General features: G+C 44.8%; 1 protein-coding gene across 3 annotated transcripts in view; it reads left to right on the forward strand.

Moving 5' to 3' along the window:
- The first annotated feature begins 13,055 nt into the window (after nucleotides 1-13,055).
- The window catches only part of LOC115094088, a 42,334-nt gene continuing 33,581 nt past the window's right edge, over nucleotides 13,056-21,808 (forward strand). The window contains exons 1-2 of one of the 3 annotated variants that reach the window (XM_029606784.1): nucleotides 13,057-13,359; nucleotides 17,418-17,785. In XM_029606784.1, coding sequence (XP_029462644.1) covers nucleotides 17,469-17,785 — 317 coding nt within the window. In that variant the 5' untranslated portion in view covers nucleotides 13,057-13,359; nucleotides 17,418-17,468. Of the gene's footprint in view, nucleotides 13,360-13,390; nucleotides 13,542-17,417; nucleotides 17,786-21,808 lie in introns of those variants that run through there. The other 2 variants (XM_029606785.1, XM_029606786.1) reach the window with 2 other exon arrangements.

Consider the following 21,808-nt stretch of genomic DNA (forward strand, 5'->3'; position numbering starts at 1 on the left):
TGCGATGGTATATAACTTAGCGAAGGTATAGAAAAGACTTTAAATAAAATAAATAAAATGTGTTATGGGGCAAAATCAAAGTAGTAAACATATTAGACATATACAGTAATGCCACAATTTTAAGAGAACATTACAAATACGAAAATGTGTGGCTTCTGTGACAATAAACATATATAGAAAGTCTGAGTGTTCTAGAAAACAAACTGACATGTTTTGTCCTCTGAAATTCTGCTTCAGGAAGAGGATATAATTCTGAATATAAAGTATAAATATATATAAAACAAAATTTATACTTGGGGTTAATAGCACGCACAGTCTCTCATTGGAAATGAAGCTAATTATGTAAAAAAGGTTGACAACATAACCACAATTCAAACAAAATGATAGTCAGAGAATATATATTAATTTAAAATATACAACCATGGAAAGTTCTTAGAAACAGGAGACTTAAAGTGATCACCTGTTGTGATTTAAATATTTAACAATGATATACCGTAAATAGTGAAAAATGCTAGTAGTCTGTGAGTAATATTTCAGTGTTTTCTTGAATTCTTACGGCCGAATTTTTAAAACCTGGCAGGCGCCAATACTGGGAGATACGCGTGGGGCTGGGCCGAGCGTGATTTCAGAGCGGCACGGCCACGTGCATGTCGCCTGGTATGCGAGGAAGAGCCGGGTTTCTGAAAAGGGGCGGGGACCAGCCTGGCCAGCTTGCGGAACTTAACGTCTGCTTGTGAGAGCAGGTAAGTCTGAAATTTAAAAAAAATAGGTTAGTTTGGGGGGTGGGGGTTAGGGGTCGGGGTGGAGAGGGGAAAAAGGAGGAAGGATAGTTAGGGGGTTAGGGAAGTTCCCTCCTAGTCAGCTTCTTTATTGGAGCGGACTGCGAGGGAACTGGGGAAGGCCTGATCGCATTGCCGAACACTTCTAATTAAAATCCCCCCCTTGTGCGCAGGTAGCATTGACGTGCGCATGTTATAAAGTCGGCTTGTCCATGTGCGCATGCCAGGAGCCGCACGCACATGGAAGCCCGTGTGCAGGTATTAAAATTTCTCTTTTAATGCAGAAAAACATATACAACATGGGCCGGATTTTCAAAAGGTTACGCACATAACCGGTCTTACGCATGCCGGGCCTATTTTGAAAAGGCCCGGTGACGCACATAAAGTCCCGGGACGCGTGTAAGTCCCGGGGCTTTACTAAAAGGACGGTCCGGGGGCGGGGCCAGAGGCCTCCGACACAGCGGACATTGCCATTGTGTTGAAGGATGGCGTGCTGGCACACTGCCGGCGTGCGCAACTTGCGCCGGGCGCAAAAGGTAAAATAAAAGTTTTTTTGGGGGGGTTAGAGTAGGGCTAGGGGGAGGGGGTGGAAAGGTCAGGTTAGGGGGAAGGGAAGTTCCCTTCCAGGCCGCTTCCGATTTCGGAGCAGCCTGGGAGGGAACGGGGGAAGGCAGCGCAGCTTGGCATGTGCAAGGTGCACAATTGTGCATCCCCTTGCATGTGCCGCCCCTGATTTTATAACTTGCGCGTGCCTACGTGCACAAGTTATAAAATCGGGTGTACGTGTGTGTGCACCAGGTAGCGCGCTCACATGTACGCCCACACGCACCTTTTTAAAATCTACCCCTACATGTAACATCTCTTTTCTCATCACCAGATAATTATTTTTAACTGATTATTGAAGTGAAAAACCAAAGAGACAAAATGCTCACAGAAAACTGAAGAATAACTGAAGCTGAATTAAATAAATATTTATGATAAATCTATTGTAACCACAAAAAAGTATAAAAATATATGAAAAACTGTGAAAATGATGTGAGAGAGAGAGAGAGCCTCCGTATTAAAAGTTTATTATTTATATCACTGTTACGGGGGGACCTTTAAAGTCAGGGTGAGGTGTCAGGGAGGTGAAAGCACCAGGGCCGTTTAAGATACACCATCACATTACGAACAGCACAGTAGACACCTGTGAAGATTGGGAATCATTCACAGTGCTGAGAGTTGAAAGAAAAGTACATTTGTACACTGTACACTCTGCCTAGCCTGATAGACACTCTACATAACTTCAATCAGGCTAGGTAGAAAGTCAGAATGAATATCCAGTAACATTTTGTTTTCTTTCTTTGTGATAGTGACATTCAGGTTTAAGTATATCAGTGCACCCTGTAATCTTATTGTCTCACAGATCTTTACTTTTTGTGATTTTCAGAATCTTATCCTCTTCCTGTACATACTTTGAAGCTGAACTCTGGGACCCAAAACATATCAATTTACTTCACAGAAGAAAGATCAGGCTTGATTTTTTAATATGCTTATTGTCATAGAAGATGTGTTTAGTTATTTGCAGTAGTATATTTAAATTGATAAGTTTGCTACTTTGTTTTCCCCATTACTCATCTGCAAAATATTAAATTATAATTTGTAGCTCATCTTTACTTTTCATCTAGTTTTAGCTTCTCTATAATTCTTTATATTTAATTTGTTGTACAACACTAAATTATTGGTTTGAGTATTGATTCTTTTTTCATAATAAACATATCATCATGACAACCCATTTCGTTAGCATTGTTCTTTGTGTAAAACCAACTTAAAATATTTTGATTTTATTATTCTGTCTTTCTTTGGCTCAATTCAAACATCCCCCCCCCCTCATTTTTTAAGCTTCTCTACCACCCTAAAATTTGGGTCATGTTATAGGTCCTGTTTGGGTTAATCTGGGTCTGATATAGTAAAGGGTTTTTTTGCCATTTTGTATGTATGAGAAAAATGCTCAGTACATCTGGTCCTTTATGAGTGGTGCTGCTGCTTTTTAACCCCTCTTCTGAAAGAATTATTTTCAGTACAGCTGGACAAGTACATTATTTAAGTCTAGTTGACTCCATCTGTGAACTTCATGATGTTAAACTATCATTGGTATATCTTGTTGTTCACAGATGGTAGAAAACCCAAACAGACATAAAATACATAAGTGAAACCCCTGGGCTGCAGTCCTCTTCAGGAGTTCAAGGACACACGAATTGCTCTAGCCGAATAAGCTACTTTTCTTCCCACACAGTCCATTACCCCCATAATCTCTAGGATTCCCGATAGGGGGTTGAGGAGAATACTGCCCTAGGCCCCGAGCGTTGATCTTGTACAGTCTCTATGGCAAATAGCAATAATCACACCGGACTCTGAAGAAGGTTTCAAAATGAAAAATGTTACTGATTTACAAGCCCTTTTCTTCATACAGTCCATGACTCTGCAGTCTCTTACTTAAGGTACATTCCAAACCAGATTCCCTCCCCAATGAGGGGCAGTTTTTGAAGGTTCCCCCTTGGATTGGCTACTCTGGTGGCTTGGTAGATCAAATTCAATTCCCCATTTAAAATACCTCTGATCAGATGTCTTAGTATTCAAATGACAAGCTCCTCTGGTTTCTCTTTCAGTCCTAGTTGTACAAGCGGGGTACTCTTCCGACTCCTTTTCCCAAATATCTGATGGATATCTGATAGATATTTGGAAAGGATCTACACGGGGGAGGGGGGGGCAGGGCAGATGCCACTCTTTACTCTTCACCTCTCCGGTCCTCCTTCCAGACCTCTGAGAGGTTTACGAGTCTCATGGAGGAAGAGAATAAAATGGAATAAAAAAATAGACTGTGGAGTATATTTTTAAACCTACACGCCGATTTTATAACATGCGCGCACATGTTATAAAATCCGGGAGCCGCCTGCATATGCGCTGGATTTTATACTTTGTGCATGTGTGGGCGGCGCGTACTTATACAATTTTCACACAGCGACGCATCCCAGCCTTCCCCAGTTCCCTCCCAGTTTGTTCTAATTAAGGAGCAGATTGGGAGGGAACTTCTCTACCCTCCTACCCTAACCTCCCTTCCCCTCTCCTCTCCTCCCCTTAAATCTAACCTACCTTTTTTTTTTTTTTTTTTAAGTAGCTGCACCTTCGGAGCAGAAGCAACTTGTGCACGCCAGCCAACTGCCAAATGGCCGCTCCACCGGCCGCCTCCATCCCCGCCCCCCAGACTGCCCCTTTCCTTCAGCCCGGCACTTCTGCGTGTAATGGGAGTTATGTGTGTGGCCGGGCCCCTTTGAAAATGTGCGCTCCAAAGGGGAAGGAACTTCTCCAAATCCAAAAATAAATGTGAAAGCTGTCCTTTCAATGTCCAATAATATGTTTTACAGGTCTGTTCTGGGAGCATGGTGATGGGATCATCATAAATGTTGAACTTAATTATCAAAATCTTGGGGGGTTATGGACCTGAACATTAATGGGAGGCTGTGCAAGGCTGAAGATTTGCCAAGGTTGTCTTTCCAAGGGAGAGGACTGCCCTGCTTGTCTCCTGCCCAGACAGGGTGGACTGATGGATAGGGAGATTTTGTCTTGGGTCCAAAGTGGATTCCTGAGATAGTTGAGAGAGCTAAAAAAAAAGGTCTTAAGGAAGAGGGGAGTTAATTGCAATACTCCTTATCTGTCTCCTCCTCCACTACTTGTTCCTCTGATCCCATTCCCCAGCTCCTCAGTTCTGTTTTCTCTGTTGTCATCCCTTCCATCTGTCACATCCATTCCAGCTGTGCTTGCTCCCTCCAAACATGCTGTGATCACACTGCTCCCCAAGAAACCCTCACTGGACCTACCTACCTTGCTAACTATTATCCCATCTCTTTGCTCCCTTTTGCATCCAAACTGCTACTACAAATAAATATGAAGAAGAGTTTAACTTACTATATAAAGATTGTTCTAATATTGTTTATAAAAATATCCGATCAATATGTATATAACACATAAAATTAAAATCTTTATTTGAGCAAATGTGGTGTTGTATATATGACTGGTGACTAAGTACATTATTATCTGCATAGGTTTTCAATTAAAAATGTCATCAAAGTCTTATTAAAATCAAATGAGACCCAAAAGCATTCGGAAGCTTTTCACATGCACAAAACCTGATTTAAAAATAAAACAGAAAAAAAAACCATTGAAAATAATTAAAGACAATATATAAAAATAAAGGAAATTGATATTTTTATTTTTGTGTCAGGCAATTAGCCTTCCAAGATAACTGCCAAAAGTTCTGTATACATCTAGGGTATATAGATCTTTAAGTGTTTCCCCATATGCTTTATAATGAGGACCATTGCTCATTTAAGTAGCCACTATCTGCATGGACTCTATCTTGCTTATATCCGTTTGAAAGCATTGTCTCCAGAATTGAACAGGGTGGCCCATGGAAAAGTAGCCCGCCTCCAATACCAGTGCCACGCAGGCAGGCTACTTTTCCATGGGCCACCTTGTACAAAGTATTTCAAATGAGATCTCACTGGGGACTTATACAAGGGCAACAGGGGTGGATTGTGGGAAAATAGTGGCCCGGGGGATTTTTCTCCATACTGGCCTATGGGTACCCAATTACATATACAATATAATTTACATATATAATTTACATATATATGTACACACTCCTATATTTCGGTATGGTCCTCCCATATCAACACAGTACTATTTGCCAACACTCAAAGAATAACAACCCCACCTATGAAAAAGAATACTACAAATATTACACCAGAATCTAAAATAACAATACACCTCCTATCAGGAAAACAGAACAGAACAGGCCAAGCTACTACAGATCCCTACAGAGAAACCACATGCTAAAAGAATGCTTCATCTCAGTCTTTGCATGCGGAACACAAACTCTCACCAAATACAGAATATAAAATGAAAGAGCACAAATTGACTAAAATTGAAATAGAAACTCCAAAAGCCAGACTCCATGTATTAACAATAGAAAAATAGAACCACCATTCCTCATAAAACAAATAAAATCAAGAAACATAAAGCATCAGTTATAATAGTAAAACCATAATAAAGGAATATTTTAAAACTACTGATAAATAGAATTTCTATTAATTAAAATCATATACATTTTTTACAATATCCCAAACACTAATAAAATATTTCAAAACAGCACATATATCAAATAACACCCAATAATTAAAACTAATAAGGATTTTAAAAAGCCCCTGCTGTCCCCTTCTGTGGGAGCTCTTTATTTCCAGTCACCCTGATATTGTTGAGGATTAGGAGGTTATCCTCTCTCTCTCACACATACTCACATGTCCATTCTCTCTCACACATACACTGTCACATACATACACATTCATGCTCTTATACCCACCATAACTTCTCGCTCTCACTGACAGTGACACACTCTCAGGCTCTAAGACACTCCCCCTCCACACACCCCCCCCCCCCCCCCAAACACAAACTCTTACTCCCTTGGATTTTCTCATACACACTCATGCTCTCACACTCACACACTGACCCCCAGGCAGGCTCCCATTTATTTTCACAGCACTCCCTCCCCATCCCCCAGGCATGCACACATTCATTCTCACACACACAGACCCCCAGGCAGGCACCCATGCATTCACACACATACACCCCCAGGCAGAGTCCCATTCATACACATGCACACACTAAAGGCAGACCCCCTCTCTTTCTTTTGCCAACAACCTCGGAGCCTCTCTCATTCCTCTGCTGCCACTGTTACTGCTGCCGTGTGGCTATTGGGGAGGTGCTGATTGCTGCTACTGACACTGAAGCCCATTCTGCTGCCTCCTCTGTGCAGGCCCCGTGGGCTTCCACTTTCTCCATGCTGATCTCATACATTGTGAGATTTGCATAGAGAAAGTGCTATTCTTGCACATTCCCAAAGATTACATGTGCCAATCACTAAAAAGTAATTTATTTTTTTTTTACTTTTGCTGGCTGATCTTAGTTTTCTAATCGGTTGGTCACAGGCTTTTTTTTTCCCACCTTCCCTTTCTTATTTTTTTGCCAATTCCTTTTATATTGTCTTTTTTTCTATTTCTTTTCTCTCCATCTTCTTCCCTCAAACACACACTCAGGTTCTCATTCTCACATGCTTTCTCTCTCTCACACACACAGACAGCCTCTCACTATCACATGCTGTGTCTCATACAATCATTCATATACACAGGCTCTCACTCTCACATGCTCTCTCTCATACAATCATTCATACACACAATCTCTCACTGGCACATGCTGTCTGACTCTCACACACACAGGCTCTCTCTCTCACTCCCACATGCTGTCTTACTCAAGCATAGGCTCTCACTGTCACATGCTCTCTCTCATACAATCATTCATACACACACACAAGCTCTCACTCTCACATGCTGTCTCTCTCACACACACACAGGCTCTCACATGCTGTCTCTGCAAATATTCAGATCCTTACCCCACACACAATTTCTCAACTCATCTCATATACGCACACACACACTCTACAGACCCTCAGCCTCTCTCTCTCCTCTGGGCCTCCTCTTCGTAGGTCGCCGCAGGATGGGCTCTGCAGCGACCCTGATCTTCTCGGGCCGCGGCGGCCCTGCTACCGGGCCTCTTCCTCTTCTCGGGCCGAGGCGGCCCTGCTACCGGGCCTCTTCCTCTTCTCGGGCCGCTGCGATGATTCGCGGCAGCCTGTAAGCGCTGCTCCTCTTCTGCACGCGCTGATGCTCCTCCTCCTTCCTGCCCACGCGCCTCTGGCAACGTTTACTTCCGGGGCCGCACAGGCAGGAAGGAGGAGGAGCATCAGCGCGTTTAAAAGCGATTTTTTTCTTCGGGCCGTGGTGACGTGAGCTCCACCATGGCCCTGCCGATCTGCCTGCTATATACGTGTCGCTGGTCAGCGGCCGCATGAGCCTCCTTGCGCCCGGGGACATTGGCTCCCCTCGGGATAGCACTGCTCGCGGCGCCCCCCTAATACTTTGGTTTGAAACTTTATAATTAAAAAAAAAACAAAAAAAAAACACGTGACAAGAGTGACCGGCCCACCGGGGGAAGCCCGATCCCCCGATAGGTCAAACCGCTCCTGAAAGGCAATATCACTGCCTTTTTGCTGCTGACCATTCCTTTCCCTATGCACCCAAGCATCTTGCTAGCTTTTGCTGTCATCTTATTCACCTGTTTGGCCACCTTAAGATTATCAGATATAATCACCTCTAATCCTGCTCTTGTTTATTTCTAATCGCTTAAATACTGCACACTCAGAAGTCTTGTTTCTTGCTTAGAACTTCACCCTTTATACTGTTCCTCTTCCTTAGGTTTTTGCAGCCCAAATGAATGACTCAGCATTTTTGGGCATTAAATCTTAGCTACACATTAACCCCAAAACATGGGAATGTATGGTGCAAATTCAACAATCTATTTCAAAACACTTTTTATTTCTTTCCCTAAAGAATATACACTAATCTTTGCAAAACATTCCTAGAAGAATTAATCTAAAACCTTCATCTATTGCCTAATTAAAAACAACCCACTACATCACCAGCACACTTTACAAAATGTACTCACCACATGGAACCAAATACCACTCCTTCCCGCCTCTGCCTCCACCCTTGCAAGTACCAGCCCTTCCCCCCAGCCTCCCCCACATGGCCACATCTGCATCCCTCTAATCCCCCTCTTGGTCACCTCCCCGCCCCTCCTCTGCCTCCCTTCTTTACAGCCACCTTTTCTCTCTGTCTCCCCCCCCCCTCCTTGTCACCCCTAACCACCTCAATTCCCTGCTTGCCCCCCTTCCTCTGGATTAATCACTTCCTCCCCCTTCTCTACTTGGAGCTGTGACTTGAGGCCCCCAGCTCTCATGCCCCACCATTCTTCATGTTCTCCTCTTCCTCATTTTCTTTACTTCTCTTCCTCCTCTGCCCCTACTGCTACCCACTGCTTGCCCCTTCATCCTCCCACACCATCTTGCACCTCCTTCTTCACTCATCTATTTTGTTTCTCCTCTCCTCACATCTTTCTTCTTTTCACCCAGTTGTTTTGGGCTCCCATTTACATCTCATTCTCTTCCCCCTTCACACTCCAGGGTCATTTATAGGGCTTCCTCAACTCTCCTCTTCCACCCCAAGACTGCTGTATGTCCCCCACCCTCCCCCCAGCTCTCTCCCTCTTCCTGTCCCCTTTGGCAACTGCCTTCTTTGCTTCCCCCCTCCCTTTTTCCATTCTGACCTTTCCTCTTGAGCTGCTGCTCATCCCACCCCTCTTCACAGTCCCCCCTTAACCCCAAGACCACCGCTAGCTCCCCTTCTTTTCCCCCACCCACTACCACCCCACCATTCATTCTCCTTCTTAGATTCAGGTTACTTTATTGGCATGTTAATTTGTATCTTCTGCCACAGTAATACACAGAATGATTAAAATGAAAAAAAAACAAAACAAAACATAATGGAGAGAAAGAGACTCTTTATGAGGCCCTCATCATAGTCAACTATGCATATCACTATAAGAAGGCCAGCTAGTAACTCGAGGTGAGGTTTTGGTGGTGATGTAGAGTTCTGGGGACGGTTTTACATGCAGAGTGAGATGTAAAAATAGCACAGCACACCTCAGTGAAGATTTGACGTCATTTGGAGTGAGGAAAGTCAGACTAAGATGAGATTACTTCAATGTTCTCTCGCCCTAGTTTGATAGAGTCCATCAAGCTAGGGTCAGAGAACATTGTAGAAATCTCATCTTTGTGTAACTTTCCTCACTCCAAATGACGTCAAATCTTCACTGAGGTGTACTGTGCAGTTCATATGTCTCACTTTGCATGTAAAACTGACCCCTAAACCCTACACCACCACCAAAACCTCACCTCGAGTTATTAGCTGCCTCTCCTATAGCTGTATAGTTGACTATTAAGTGTGCCATCCCAAAGGCACTCTCTCACTCCACTCCACTCCCCAAAACAGAATCTGCAATATTTGTTGCAAATTGCCGTTTCAAGCTTATCACACAGCTTAATGTCTACAAAAAAGGTGGTTATTTCTGGTGTTAAAAGCGTCTGCTAGTGTGTGTGTTACGTTATCATACCCCTCATTTTCATTAATCCCTCCCCAATCCTGCCCCTTTGAATAAATTTGCATTTGCACCACACTGCGATAAATACTGCATGCGTTATGGCGTTATTGCGGGTGTTAACACCATAATGCACTTTGATGAACGACCCTGTTAGCCGGCTACGCTGCTGAATATCCCTGAAGAAATCACTAGTTAACCGGATAAGTCTTATCCAGCTAACTTTAGACCTGCTATTGCGCAGTTATCCGACTTATCCGACTAAATTAACCTGATACATAGCTTCTAGCCAAAATGTCTATTTCCCAGTCACCACTTAGCCGGCTAAGTGGTACTGAATATCAACCTTGATATTTCTAACAGTGAAGATTATAGGTAGGGGCCTTCAGTTTTGGTTTAAACTGATTTTCACCCATAAATTCCCAGGATTTTTGCAAAGGTGAAAACTGGTTTAAACTAATTTTCACCAAACTGTGTGCCACAAAGAAAAGCCACAGCAAAATCAGCTTTTCCCTCATTCCTGCCCCCTAAATAAACCAGAGAGAAGAGAGGGAGTGAACCACTGTTGCAGGCATCACAGAAGGGGGTGTCCCCACTCCTTGCTTTAGCTCCTCCAGCCAGCAGGAGATAGGATAGGCAGTGCTTCTTACTGCTAGTAACTCTTCTTCCCCTTGCACCTGGAATTGCAGGGCTCTAGGGCTCAAGAGACCCATCGACTCCATATGATTCTAACTGCAGAGGGAAGTTTGAAGAGGAGTCAGCAGCAGCAAGAAAGAAGCACTACCTATCCTATCTCCTGTTGGCTTGCTGAGAGAACTCTCACAGGGTGTGTTTGCTATGAGGGTAAGAAATCACATGGGATGGGGGAGAACCAATGACTGTGACATTAGCCAAAGAGGTAAGGGGAAGAGAAGTTGATTGTGTCACAGAGGGTGGAGGAGTGATGATTATTGTGCCAAGATGCCAAAGGCATGGGAGACAAATTATTGTACCAGAGGAATGAGGAGGGAGGAAATATAATTGTACAAAGGGGAGTGGATGTGAGATGATGGTTGTGCCAGAGGGGTGGGGGGGAAGGAAAAATGATTACACAAAGGCAGTGAAGGAGAGAGAATGATTGCATTGGGAGAGATGATGACTGCACTGTGGGAGGCAGATGATTGTGAGCCCACAAAGATAGTGCCTATGGGGAGAGATTATTGTGCCATGAAGGTGCAGGAAAGATGATCCAGGCTGGAAAGAAAAAAACTTGGGCAGTCCTGTTACCAAGTGTGCTGGGAAAGTGGGTGACAGTAATGAGGAAAAGTGGTACCTGGAGGGAAGGAGAGAGTGTTTTGATGAGAGGAAAAAGGAGCCAAAACAAACTAAAGTTAAAAAAAATAAATTAAAGACCAACAAGTTTTGTTTTTTTTTTAATTTCTTTAGCTCACAACTTTTCATTGGTAGCTCAAGATGTGTTGCATTCATATACCGTAGGTATTTCTCTGTCCCTATAGGGTTCACAATCTAAGGACCTTATTTATAGAAACATAGAAATGATGGCAGAAGAAGACCAAACGGCCCATCCAATCTGCCCAGCAAGCTTTCGCACTTTTTTTTTCTCTCACATACTTATCTGTTTCTCTTGGCTCTTAGTAACCTTTTTTTATTCTATTTCCCTTCCACCCCACCATTAATGTAGAGAGCCGTGTTGGAACTGCATCTAAGTGAAATAGCTTAATTAGTTAGGGGTATTAACCACCGCAATAAGCAAGCTACACCCATGCTTATCTGTTTATTCAGACTGTGTAATTCAGTCCTTGTTGATTGTTGCCTGAATATAGATCCACTTTCTTCATTCTCCCCTGTCGTTTACTAAGCATTCCTCTCTCCCTTCCGCCGCCCCCCCCAGTAACAGGCCGATACAGTACAGTACGTTCTGGTGGAGTGCACTGTTAGCCCAGGTTTGGACGCGCGTTTTCGACGCGCTAGCTTTACCCCTTATTCAGTAAGGGGTAATAGCGCGTCGAAAACGTGCGTCCAACCCCCCGAAACTAATAGCGCCCACAACATGCAAATGCATGTTGATGGCCCTATTAGTTATTCCTGCGTGATACAGAAAGTAAAATGTGCAGCCAGCCGCACATTTTACTTTCAGAAATTAACGCCTGCCCAAAGGCTGGCATTAATTTCTGCCGGTGCTGGGGAAGTGTACAGAAAAGCAGTAAAAACTGCTTTTCTGTACACCCTCCAACTTAATATCATAGCGATATTAAGTCGGAGGCCCCAAAAGTAAAAAAAAAAAAAGTAAAAATTAAAAAAAATAAATTAAAAATCGGCCCGCCGGTCGAAGATGGACGCTCAATTTTGCCGGCGTCCACTTTCCGAATCCGTGGCTGTCAGCGGGTTTGAGAACAGACACCGGCAAAATTGAGCGTCGGCTGTCAAACCACTGACAGCCACTGCTCCTGTCAAAAAGGAGGCGCTAGGGACGCGCTAGTGCCCCTTGCGCCTCCTTTTACCTCTCCCCTAACTTGCATAGGCCACCCTCCTGAATCGCGCGCCCAGGAGAGTGGCCTGCGCTTACCCGCTCTCCCACGCATTTTTCTGAATCGGCCTGGAAATGAGGCCCTAAATTTGTACCTGAGGCAATTGGCAGAAGAAGCAACTTGCTCAAGATCACAAGATGCATCAGCAGGCTTTGAACACTGGTTTCCCTGGTTCTCAGCCTGTTACTTCTGATCATTAGGCTATGCTTCCACTCTAAATTAAAAAAATATTTACCAAAAAGTCATTTTTTTACCACTGACTTTTTCCCGTTTTTGTTCTCGTCATAATAAACCCTGAAGTTCCTGGGAAAAATAACCAAATGACCCTAATTACAGAGCATAGAAAGGGCAATAAAGAGGTTCAGCGGCTATTTCCTACTGGCTCTAATCAAATTAGGTTTGTGACCTGGTGCCAAAACATGTTCCTCCTTCCTCCTCTGATTTAGCCTTTCTTTCTGGCCGTCTGCTCACCCGCCCCCCGGGTTAACGCTTGCAACCCTCCCCCACTCCTCAGCTCCTGCCCGTTCGCTCTTATCCGCTCCATCTGTGGTCATCCTCCTGCACTCCCTTCCGGGCTGCTATTCAGGTCCCCCGCCTGGTTAATCTACCTGCTCTTCTTTTTCCTTCCTCTCCCCCCCCCCCATATCGCTCATCCCTCTGTCCTAGGATACCGCCTCCTCCTCCCCCTCTCCTGCCTAGCTGGCCGTCAATTGCTTCGCCCCCTCCTTTCTCGGGCCCGCCGCTCGCTTCCCTACTCCTTTCCTTTTTCCTTCCGCCGCCGCCCCCGTTGCTTTCTCGTTGGCAGCGGCGGCGTGCTCGCCGCAATTTCCGTCCCCGTCCTGGCCACGCCGTTTTCGCTGCACAGACGAACTTCCGTTTACTGGGTAGTACGGAAGCCCGCGCGGCTCAAGCGGCTTTGGAAGGCGCTGCGAAGCGATGAAAGCAGGAGGCGGAGGGCGGCAGCGGTAGGTGGCCGGGGCGGGCGAGCCGCCGTCGCATCGGCTGGGGGGGGGGGGCGGGATAGAGCGCGGCTGCAGCGGGGTTTGGAGGGACAAACACCTGTTACCCGAGGGATCCTAGAAGGCCACTGGGACCTCCCCGGAATATATGAACGAAGAAGACATGGCCCTGAAATCCCGGTCTTCTGGTAACCCTTTACTATCTGATTTAGTAAATAGTTCATAACGTCAGCATCGTATTTGCTGATGCTCAGTTTCCCCCGGTTAATCCGGCTACTTTGATCCCCTGCCACGACCTTGCTGCCTTAGCTCAGAAGCCTCTTGTTTCTGGTTGCGTGTCATGCCTGTCTGTGTTGACCAGATTGTAAAAACCAGGCTTCGAGGAGTGGGGACTGTTGTGCAAGAAGTGTGGCTGTAGAAGGCTGTTTGCACTATAGAAATGATTCATAATAATGCCCCGTACCTCTCGTGTCCAAAATCAGATAAGGGGTTCAGGATTTTCACAAGTAATGCTTTATTCCGAGGTATTTGTGTAGCAATTTGAAAATAATTGCTTAAATAAATAATTTTTAAATATTTTTGCATGAGGCATTTTTTCTGCCGTCTTCGTTTTATCTGCTTGTTCATAATTTTTTTTCTCATTTATTTGCCCGTTTTACTGTTTCCTGCAGCTTTCTCTTTTGTTATCCATTTCCTCATTCTCAATAGAAGCGTGCTGCCTTTATGTTTTTCTCTACAACTTTCCTATTTCCTCTCTCTTTCCTCCATATTTATCACTGGCTTAAATCATTCTCCCTTAACATAAGTGCCATGCTGGGTCAGAGCAAGGTCCATCCAGCCCAGCATCTTGTCTCTGACAGTGGCCAGACTTGGACACAAGTACCCAAATAGTTGAACTATTTCAGGGATAAGTGATGGCTTTCCTAAGTCTACCTGGCTAATAACTGTTTATGAACTTTTTCCTTCAGAAACTTGTCCAACCCCCTTTTGAATCTCACTGTATTAGTTGCCCTGATCATGTCCTCTGGCAACAGATTTCATGGTTTGATTGTGCACTGAGTGAAAAAATACTTCCTATTATGTGTCTTTCCTCCCCTCCCACCCAGTCTCTCACTCTTCTGTGCTCTCTTTTCCTTCTAGTCAAGACATGTCTCTTGTCTTCAGTCCCAGACCTGTACTGTATCTTCCTTTCCAAATTGAGTCAGAGGATCAAATCTCCTGGGCTGACTTCCTTTCCAGGTTTATGAGACCAAGATCCCCAGGTGTGATCTAACTGCATTTCTCTGGGAGTCTGAGATCCTAACTCTGCTTTTCACCTGGGCGACTGGTTTGTTCTCTCCCGGGCCAAAGGAAAGAGACACCCCCCCCCCCCCCCTCTTTCTAAGGCACAAGCACTGCAGTCTCTTGTGTTGTGTACTAACATAAGGATTGCTTTGCCTTGAAAAGTGCAAATTCCAGGGCAGTGCTCTCTTCCTGAAAGTAGATGATGATGGCAAAGTTGCATAGCAACTGTTGCTATGCTAACCCAATACTGCTTTGCAAAACTAGGCTTGTGTCATTTTTTGCCATGTATTACCAGCAGTTTTGTTTCCTGAAGATATGTTTGCATATATTTGATCCAAGAACGAGGTTAATTTGGATAAATAATCTCTCTTGGCAACCAGATCTGTTTCCAGCATTTGAGGATTGGAACTGTCCTACATTCTTTACAGCATTATCAACTTCTGTTTTACAGGCCTTTAGCTGCTGCTTCAGAGGCCTGGGCTACCCTGACTATTTTTATAGTTGTTGGGTGCCTTACCCATAGCATCGTACAAAATATAATATGAAAAACCCAATATCAGCGATTACACCACTAAGGGAAATAACAAATAGAGCAACCAAAATCTAGAGTGAAATAGAGACTTTCATATAAATGAACAGCAAATTAGATGTTATTACACTGTCACTTCACTTAAGTCACTAACTGTACTTTTATGCTGTGCTATTATTTTTAATTATTAGTCTCTTTTTTTTTTTTTGCAAAAAAATGTTGAAATGCAGATAAAACATATTTACTAAATATTTACCGTAATAAAACTGAAACAACTTATCTCGTGTGGAGATTCAAACTAGCTGTAGCTGAGATCCAAAATGGCACATTTGGTCTATATTATTTATAATCAGTCTCATTTTTGTATTTTGCAAAAAAATTAAAAAATGTGACATTAAAAATGTTGTAATGTGCAAAAAAAAATACAGTGAGACTGATTAAAAATAACACAGCATAAAAGCGTAGTTAGTGATTTCTTAAGTGAAGTGACAGTGTATTAACATCTAATTTGCTGTACATTTATATGAAAGTCTCTATTTCACTCTAGATTATGGTGGTTCTATCATACGAAATATATAATAGAATATAACCAGGTTTGAATATATTACTGGTACATAGTTCAAGGGAAATGAGCCTAAAATACAAAACTGTTGAATTAGGGAAAGATCAGTTTGAAACAATTGGTTTTGAGCCCAGACTAGAAGACTACCAGAGGAGCATTTTCAATGGGGGGGGGGGGGGGGGGGGCTTATTTCACAGTAAAGATGCAAGTAGGGAAAAGACATGGAAGAGTATATAACTTTTTATTCATGCTGATATTTTTTATGTATTGTGATGTATTATGTATCCCTACTTATTACTGTACAATGCTTAGAGCTCTTTGGGAATTAGGCATCTAATTAATGATTCAAATAAACTTAGCATGGTACTGTAAAGAGAAGGTGTAACTGAGCAGTGTGACAAGAGTAGAATAAAAAAGATGAGGCAAGATGGTGGGGGAACCAAAGTATAGATGCATTTTAAGGTTAAAACCAGGGAAGTAGGAGACCCAAGTTTGTTTCTGGACCCTGCTTCTGATCATCATGCTGGCTGGAGATACCGCAGAGACAGCATCCACCACCTTCGGCGAAGGAGGGTACTTGTCTGATGCACAACAGTGGTATCTACCAGCCAGTTCAGAGTACACTGGCTCCAAAGAGAGTAGCAGTCTGTGCCTCTCAGCCAAAGATTGTCATTACAACAGCCAGGCTGAGGCAGGGCGAAAAATCCCTCATAGCTCATGGTGTCTGAGAGGGATAATGGAACCAGGAGAAAATAAAATGAGCAGTAGGAAGCTGCCAGGCAATAAAGAGGAATTGAAGAATTTTAAAAAGGTGCAATTGGGGAAAAATGCAAAAATTGTGCCAGAAAGGAAAGCATATTGAGAAGATGACATAAGTTACAGTTTTGAAAACTGCAGATATCGGCACCTCTTTTAGTGACCTAAGCTCACATTCCTTCAGTGGCTTTATTTGCTAAAGGCTTTCTTTCATTTTGTATCTATGAGGAAAATGCTTAATAAATAGAGCCTTCAATGAGTTAATGCTACTGCTGTACAGTAATGTTTACTCTCCCCCTGGGGATTGCTGTAAGGTCCATTTCAAAGCGACTGTATATTCCCAAGCTACTCATATTTTCTCACTGATTTGCTGGCAGCTGCAGCTCTAAACCTGTGGCGCTCTCTCCAGGGTCCTGAATGACTCTGACATTTGTGTACTGCTATCAGCTCTAGCACCAGAGCCCAAAGCTTCTTTCACGGTGGTTTGTGAGTTACAATCCGTGCCTGCTCCAGAACTCTGAGCTACTTTCATATGCACCGATAGGCTGATGTAATAAGGTGCATTAGGTTGAGTGAACATTTTAACTCCCATTTCTGTGCACATTTTCATGCTCATAAATTTAATCCCAATTTAATAAGGATTTTAGCATACAAAAATTGTGCTCCTCCATGTAAATCACATTGTAATGAAGCATTTTTGCATGGTATTTTTTTTGTTTTGCACACAATTTTAGGTTTATGAGCTTTTTTTTTAAAACTCCCAATACATTTGCTTACTGTTAGATTACTGCATCAGAACTTTTTTTTTTTGTATGTGCATTCAGAAAATGTGTGGTGAAATACAGCACATATTTTTTTTACTCCTGTCCTTAGGGCCTGAATGAGTTATTATCAAAGCCATGATTTTCTTCCTTTTTTTTTTTTTTTTTTTAGGGTGCAAAATATGGCCTTAACTTGTTGCTCTCTGTAGCCTGAGGAGGCCCAATGGAAATGCCTAAGAGTCAGAAGCCAGCAAACCCTTTTCAGGCATGTTCCATGGGGATCCTATCAACTAGAAGAAGAGTGAGCAGTCACCAGCCTGTACCAGAGTACTGGCAGCCCAATCGGGACTTTCATGGGCAGCAATTGCAGGACTTTGGTCAAAATGGTTCCAGCATCTGTCCTGCTCCTTATCCCAGTTTGTGGCCGGGCTCCCATTACTGGGGTTCTCCACCCACAAAGTGGAGACAGAAGGTGCCGTCTGAAAGGCCGTGGGCATGGAGAGGCCAGGGAGTGGTGAACTTGAAAGAGTTACCGCTCTGGTGAGTTGTGTTTGGCATTAGAAAAGAGAACGTCTGAACATTTTTAATAATTTATTGTTATTGCGTTTATTCTTTATATTCCATCCCCTATTGAGAGTGAATGAGAGTTAGCCAAGTGATGGGGTTTAGATTTTTTGAAGTATACAAATATGATTCATATGAATCATATTTGGTGAACTGCACAGGTGTTTTGTATATTATGTATTGTATGTATGTATTATGTATTGTATGTTCCTGTTCATACCCGGATCAGTCCAGACTCCTGGGTTTATGCCTCCCTTCCAGCAGATGGAGAGAGAAAGTTGCACTGGCATATAACCTGGTGTGCCACCTGCAGCCCCTCAGTATTTCTCTGTCTCCAGTAGATGGACAGAGGTGCAGTCCCTGCAGTCTGAAAAAAAAAAAAAAAAGGGGAGAGAGAATTTAAATTCTTTTCAGTTATCCTCCCAGGAGGTTGTGAGGCCCTGGTGAGACTATCCCTCCTGGTGTTGAGGGAGATGAGTGGGGGGGATATAAACGGTGGGGCCAGTTCCCTCTTCCCCCAGGAGAACAATCACTCTGCAGTAGCTCTTTTTTGGGGGAAATCTTGCTAGGCTTCTTTAGTTGTAAGTAAAGTTTAAAAAAAAAATCTGGTTTCTTTAAAAAAAAAAAAAAAAAAAGAAGCAATAAGGCATTTGCGGCTGGGTCAGCTGCATTGGGGGCCTTCGAGCAGCTGCTGTGAGGTGAGTGTGTGGGCGGTGGACTTCTGGCTGAGAATGTGGCGCAGCAGGGCTGTTTCGCCACGTGGTCGGGCTTCTGTACAGTTGGCATGGCTTCAGGATATGAAGCGCGCGGCAATGCATGCTGCTCATGTGATGCGCAGGCGTGTCTCTTTCGACTGGGCTGTGCTCCCGCTGCCTCTCCGGAGAAGAGGGTGGATTGGGGCCGTCAGAGTCCGCGCATGAATGGCAGGCTAGAGCCAAAACAAGTGCGGGAGCGTCTTTGCTGGCAGTCGCCCCCGCCGGGCGCGAGAAAGTCAACCATGTTTGAGGCTGAGGGCCTCTCTGAGCTGCTTCTGGGGGGGGGGGGGGGGGGGTGAGGACCTTCCCCCTTCGCTGTCTCAGGTGTGGCAGGGCATTTTTAATAGGAAGGAGCCAGATTTGAATGGGGAAGGGGATCATTCAAAAGGATGATCCCATGCCTTTTTCCTCTGAATTTATCCTGCTAATGCATGAAGCATATTTGGCGCAGAAGGAAGCTGGGGGGCTGGACCGGCCAACTAAGAGAGCTGGAAGTTCTGGGGGCCCGGTTCTGCGCAAGGCATTCAGGGTCCTCAGGATGTTGACTCCGACGACTTGGAAGGGGCTCTGCAGGTTCCAGTGTTTACGGATCCATCTGGGGCTGACACTGATCCAACTACCCCTGATAAAAGTCTGCATGGGCCAGATCCGGATGAAGATTTGGGCCAGGTGCCAGTGGCCAAGGGGGACAACCCTAAGATGGTACGTTTTATTCCAAAAAGAAGAGTTGTGGCCCTTAATTCTGCATGTCCTCGAGGGAGCTGGGGATGAAGGTTCCTCAGGAGGAGTCCAATCAAGAGGGAGTGGACCCAGTCATGGATTGTCTGAGGGATCCAGTGAAAGCTTTTCCGTTTCACAAGTCAGTAAAAAAGCTGGTGGTCAGAGAGTGGGATAATCCTGAGACAAGCCTGAAGGTAGGTCAGGTGATGGCTAAGTTATATCCATTGCCGGAGGACACCCTCGAGTTGTTGGCACTTCCTAATGTGGACGTGTCTGCAGTCACTAAGAAGATCACTATTCCCATGGCTGGTTCAGCAGCGCTGAAGGACATGCAGGACAGGAAGTTGGAGATTCATCTCAAAAAGATATTTGCGGTATCTATGTTGGGCATTCGGGCTGCCGTGTGCAGTAGCTTCATGCAGAGGGCCAGTTTGCACTGGGTTCAGCAGTTGCAGGCCACAAAGTCGCTATCTTCATCGGAGACTAAGCAGGTGGACTGTTTGGAGGCAGCAGCGGCCTATGTGATGGATACCCTATATGACCTGATCAGAACATCTTCGAGGATTATGATGTCTGCAGTTTCGGCCAGAAGGCTCCTTTGGTTAAGAAACTGGTCGACGGATGTGTGATCTAAGTCTTAGTTGGGAGCCTTACCTTTGAAGGGAAAGCTCCTATTTGGCAAGGACTTTGAGGAGCTCGTAAAGCGTCTCAGGGAGACCAAAGGGCAGAGGCTACCAGAAGCCAGGCCCAAAGGTAACAAAGGGTCCTTTGCAGGGTGGTCCCAGTTTCGACCAAACATTCTTGTAGGCCCTCGGCAGGGTTTCAGAAGCAAGGTGCTGGGAGGCAGCAATCCTGGAACCAGTCCTTTTGAGGGGGCAGGAAGCCAGGCAGAAAAGGTCTTGGACTCTGGTGGAGCCAAATTCACCCAATGAAGTGAGGCCGTTCCACTCCTATTTAGGGCGTCTGACTCTCTTTTATGAGGAGTGGACCAAAATCACATCAGACCGGTGGGTCCTCAGCATGATAAGAGATGATTATGTTTTAGAGTTCTCTCGCCAGCTACAGAACTTGTTCATGGTGCACCCTTTCACTTCATTCCCAAAGAAAAGGGTAGTTCAAGAAACCATGGAGCGGCTACAAGCATTAAGCACCATGGTTCTGGTTCCGGTTCCAGTGGGGGAAGAAAGGACGGGAAGGTATTCCATATATTTCATGGTTCCAAAAAAAGGAGGGGTCCTTCCATCCAATTTTGGATTTAAAAAAGGTGACTGTCACTCTCAAGGTTCCTCATTTTTAAATGGAAACGCTGCATTTGGTGATCGCATCAATATGCAAGGGAGAGTTTCTAGTGTCGCTAGACTTGACCGAAGCTTATCTACATATTCTGATTCACCTGGATCACCAGAGATTTCTCCGCTTCATGATTCTTGGCAAGCATTTTCAGTTTTGTGCTCTTCCATTTGGCTTGGAAACGGCACCACAGATGTTCACCAAGGTGATGGTGGTGGTGGCAGTAGCGCTTAGAAGGGGCATCTTGGTTCATCCCTATCTGGATGACCGGCTCATCTGAGCAAAGTCAGAGGCTCTTGCTATTCAGGCGATGGCTCAAGTCTTGCAGCAATTGGAGGTCCTGGGGTGGGTGGTGAATTGGGCAGAGAGTCATCTCACCCCCTCTCAGGTTCTGGAGTTCTTGGGAGTACGCTTCGATACCAGGGCAGGAAGAGTTTTCCTGACAGAGGATCGTATTCTTAAGTTGCAGAGTCGGGTGCGCAGCCTGTTGGATGCGGAGGTGCCCAGGGTCTGGGATTACCTCCAGATGTTGGGGTCTGTGGCCTCAATGTTAGAGTTAGTTCCTTGGGCCTTTGTGCACATGAGGCTGCTACAGCGGGTGCTCCTTTCCCGGTGGGATCCTTTGTCAGAGCAGTTTCATCTTCCGCTGTCTCTTGAGGAGCCTGCAAGGTCCAGTCTTTCATGGTGGCTTGGTCAGGAGCATTTGCGGCACAGAGTTGACTTAGAGATCCCAGACTGGATGGGGGTTACCATAGATGCCAGTCTTTTCGGCTGGGGAGCTGTATGCCAGAATCAGTGGGCACAGGGACAGTGGTCCGAGGAAGAGAAGTCCTGGTCTATCAATCATTTGGAGATGAGGGCAGTGAGGTACGCATTGGTTGCGTTTCTGCCTCTGTTGAGCGGTCGCGCGGTGTGCATCTTGTCAGACAACACGACCACAGTGACCTTTATCAGTCAACAAGGGGGAACCAGGAGTCAAGTGGTGGCCCAGGAAGCTCAGAAGTTGTTTCTTTGGGTGGAACAGCATCTAGCTATGCTAGCAGCCTCTCACATTGCCAGAGTAGACAATGTAAAGCAGACTCTCTCAGTTGCCAGAAGCTGTATCCCGGAAAATGGGAGCTGTCGGAGGAGGCGATGGTTGTGATTTGTTTCCGGTGGAGTATTCCCCAATTGAACTTGATGGCATCGTGGAAGAACGTCAAAGCACCCCAGTTCTTCAGTTGCAGAAGAGAAC

This window comes from Rhinatrema bivittatum, chromosome 6 (genome assembly GCF_901001135.1).
Source record: "Rhinatrema bivittatum chromosome 6, aRhiBiv1.1, whole genome shotgun sequence".
In the NCBI taxonomy this organism is placed as follows: Eukaryota; Metazoa; Chordata; class Amphibia; order Gymnophiona; family Rhinatrematidae; genus Rhinatrema; species Rhinatrema bivittatum.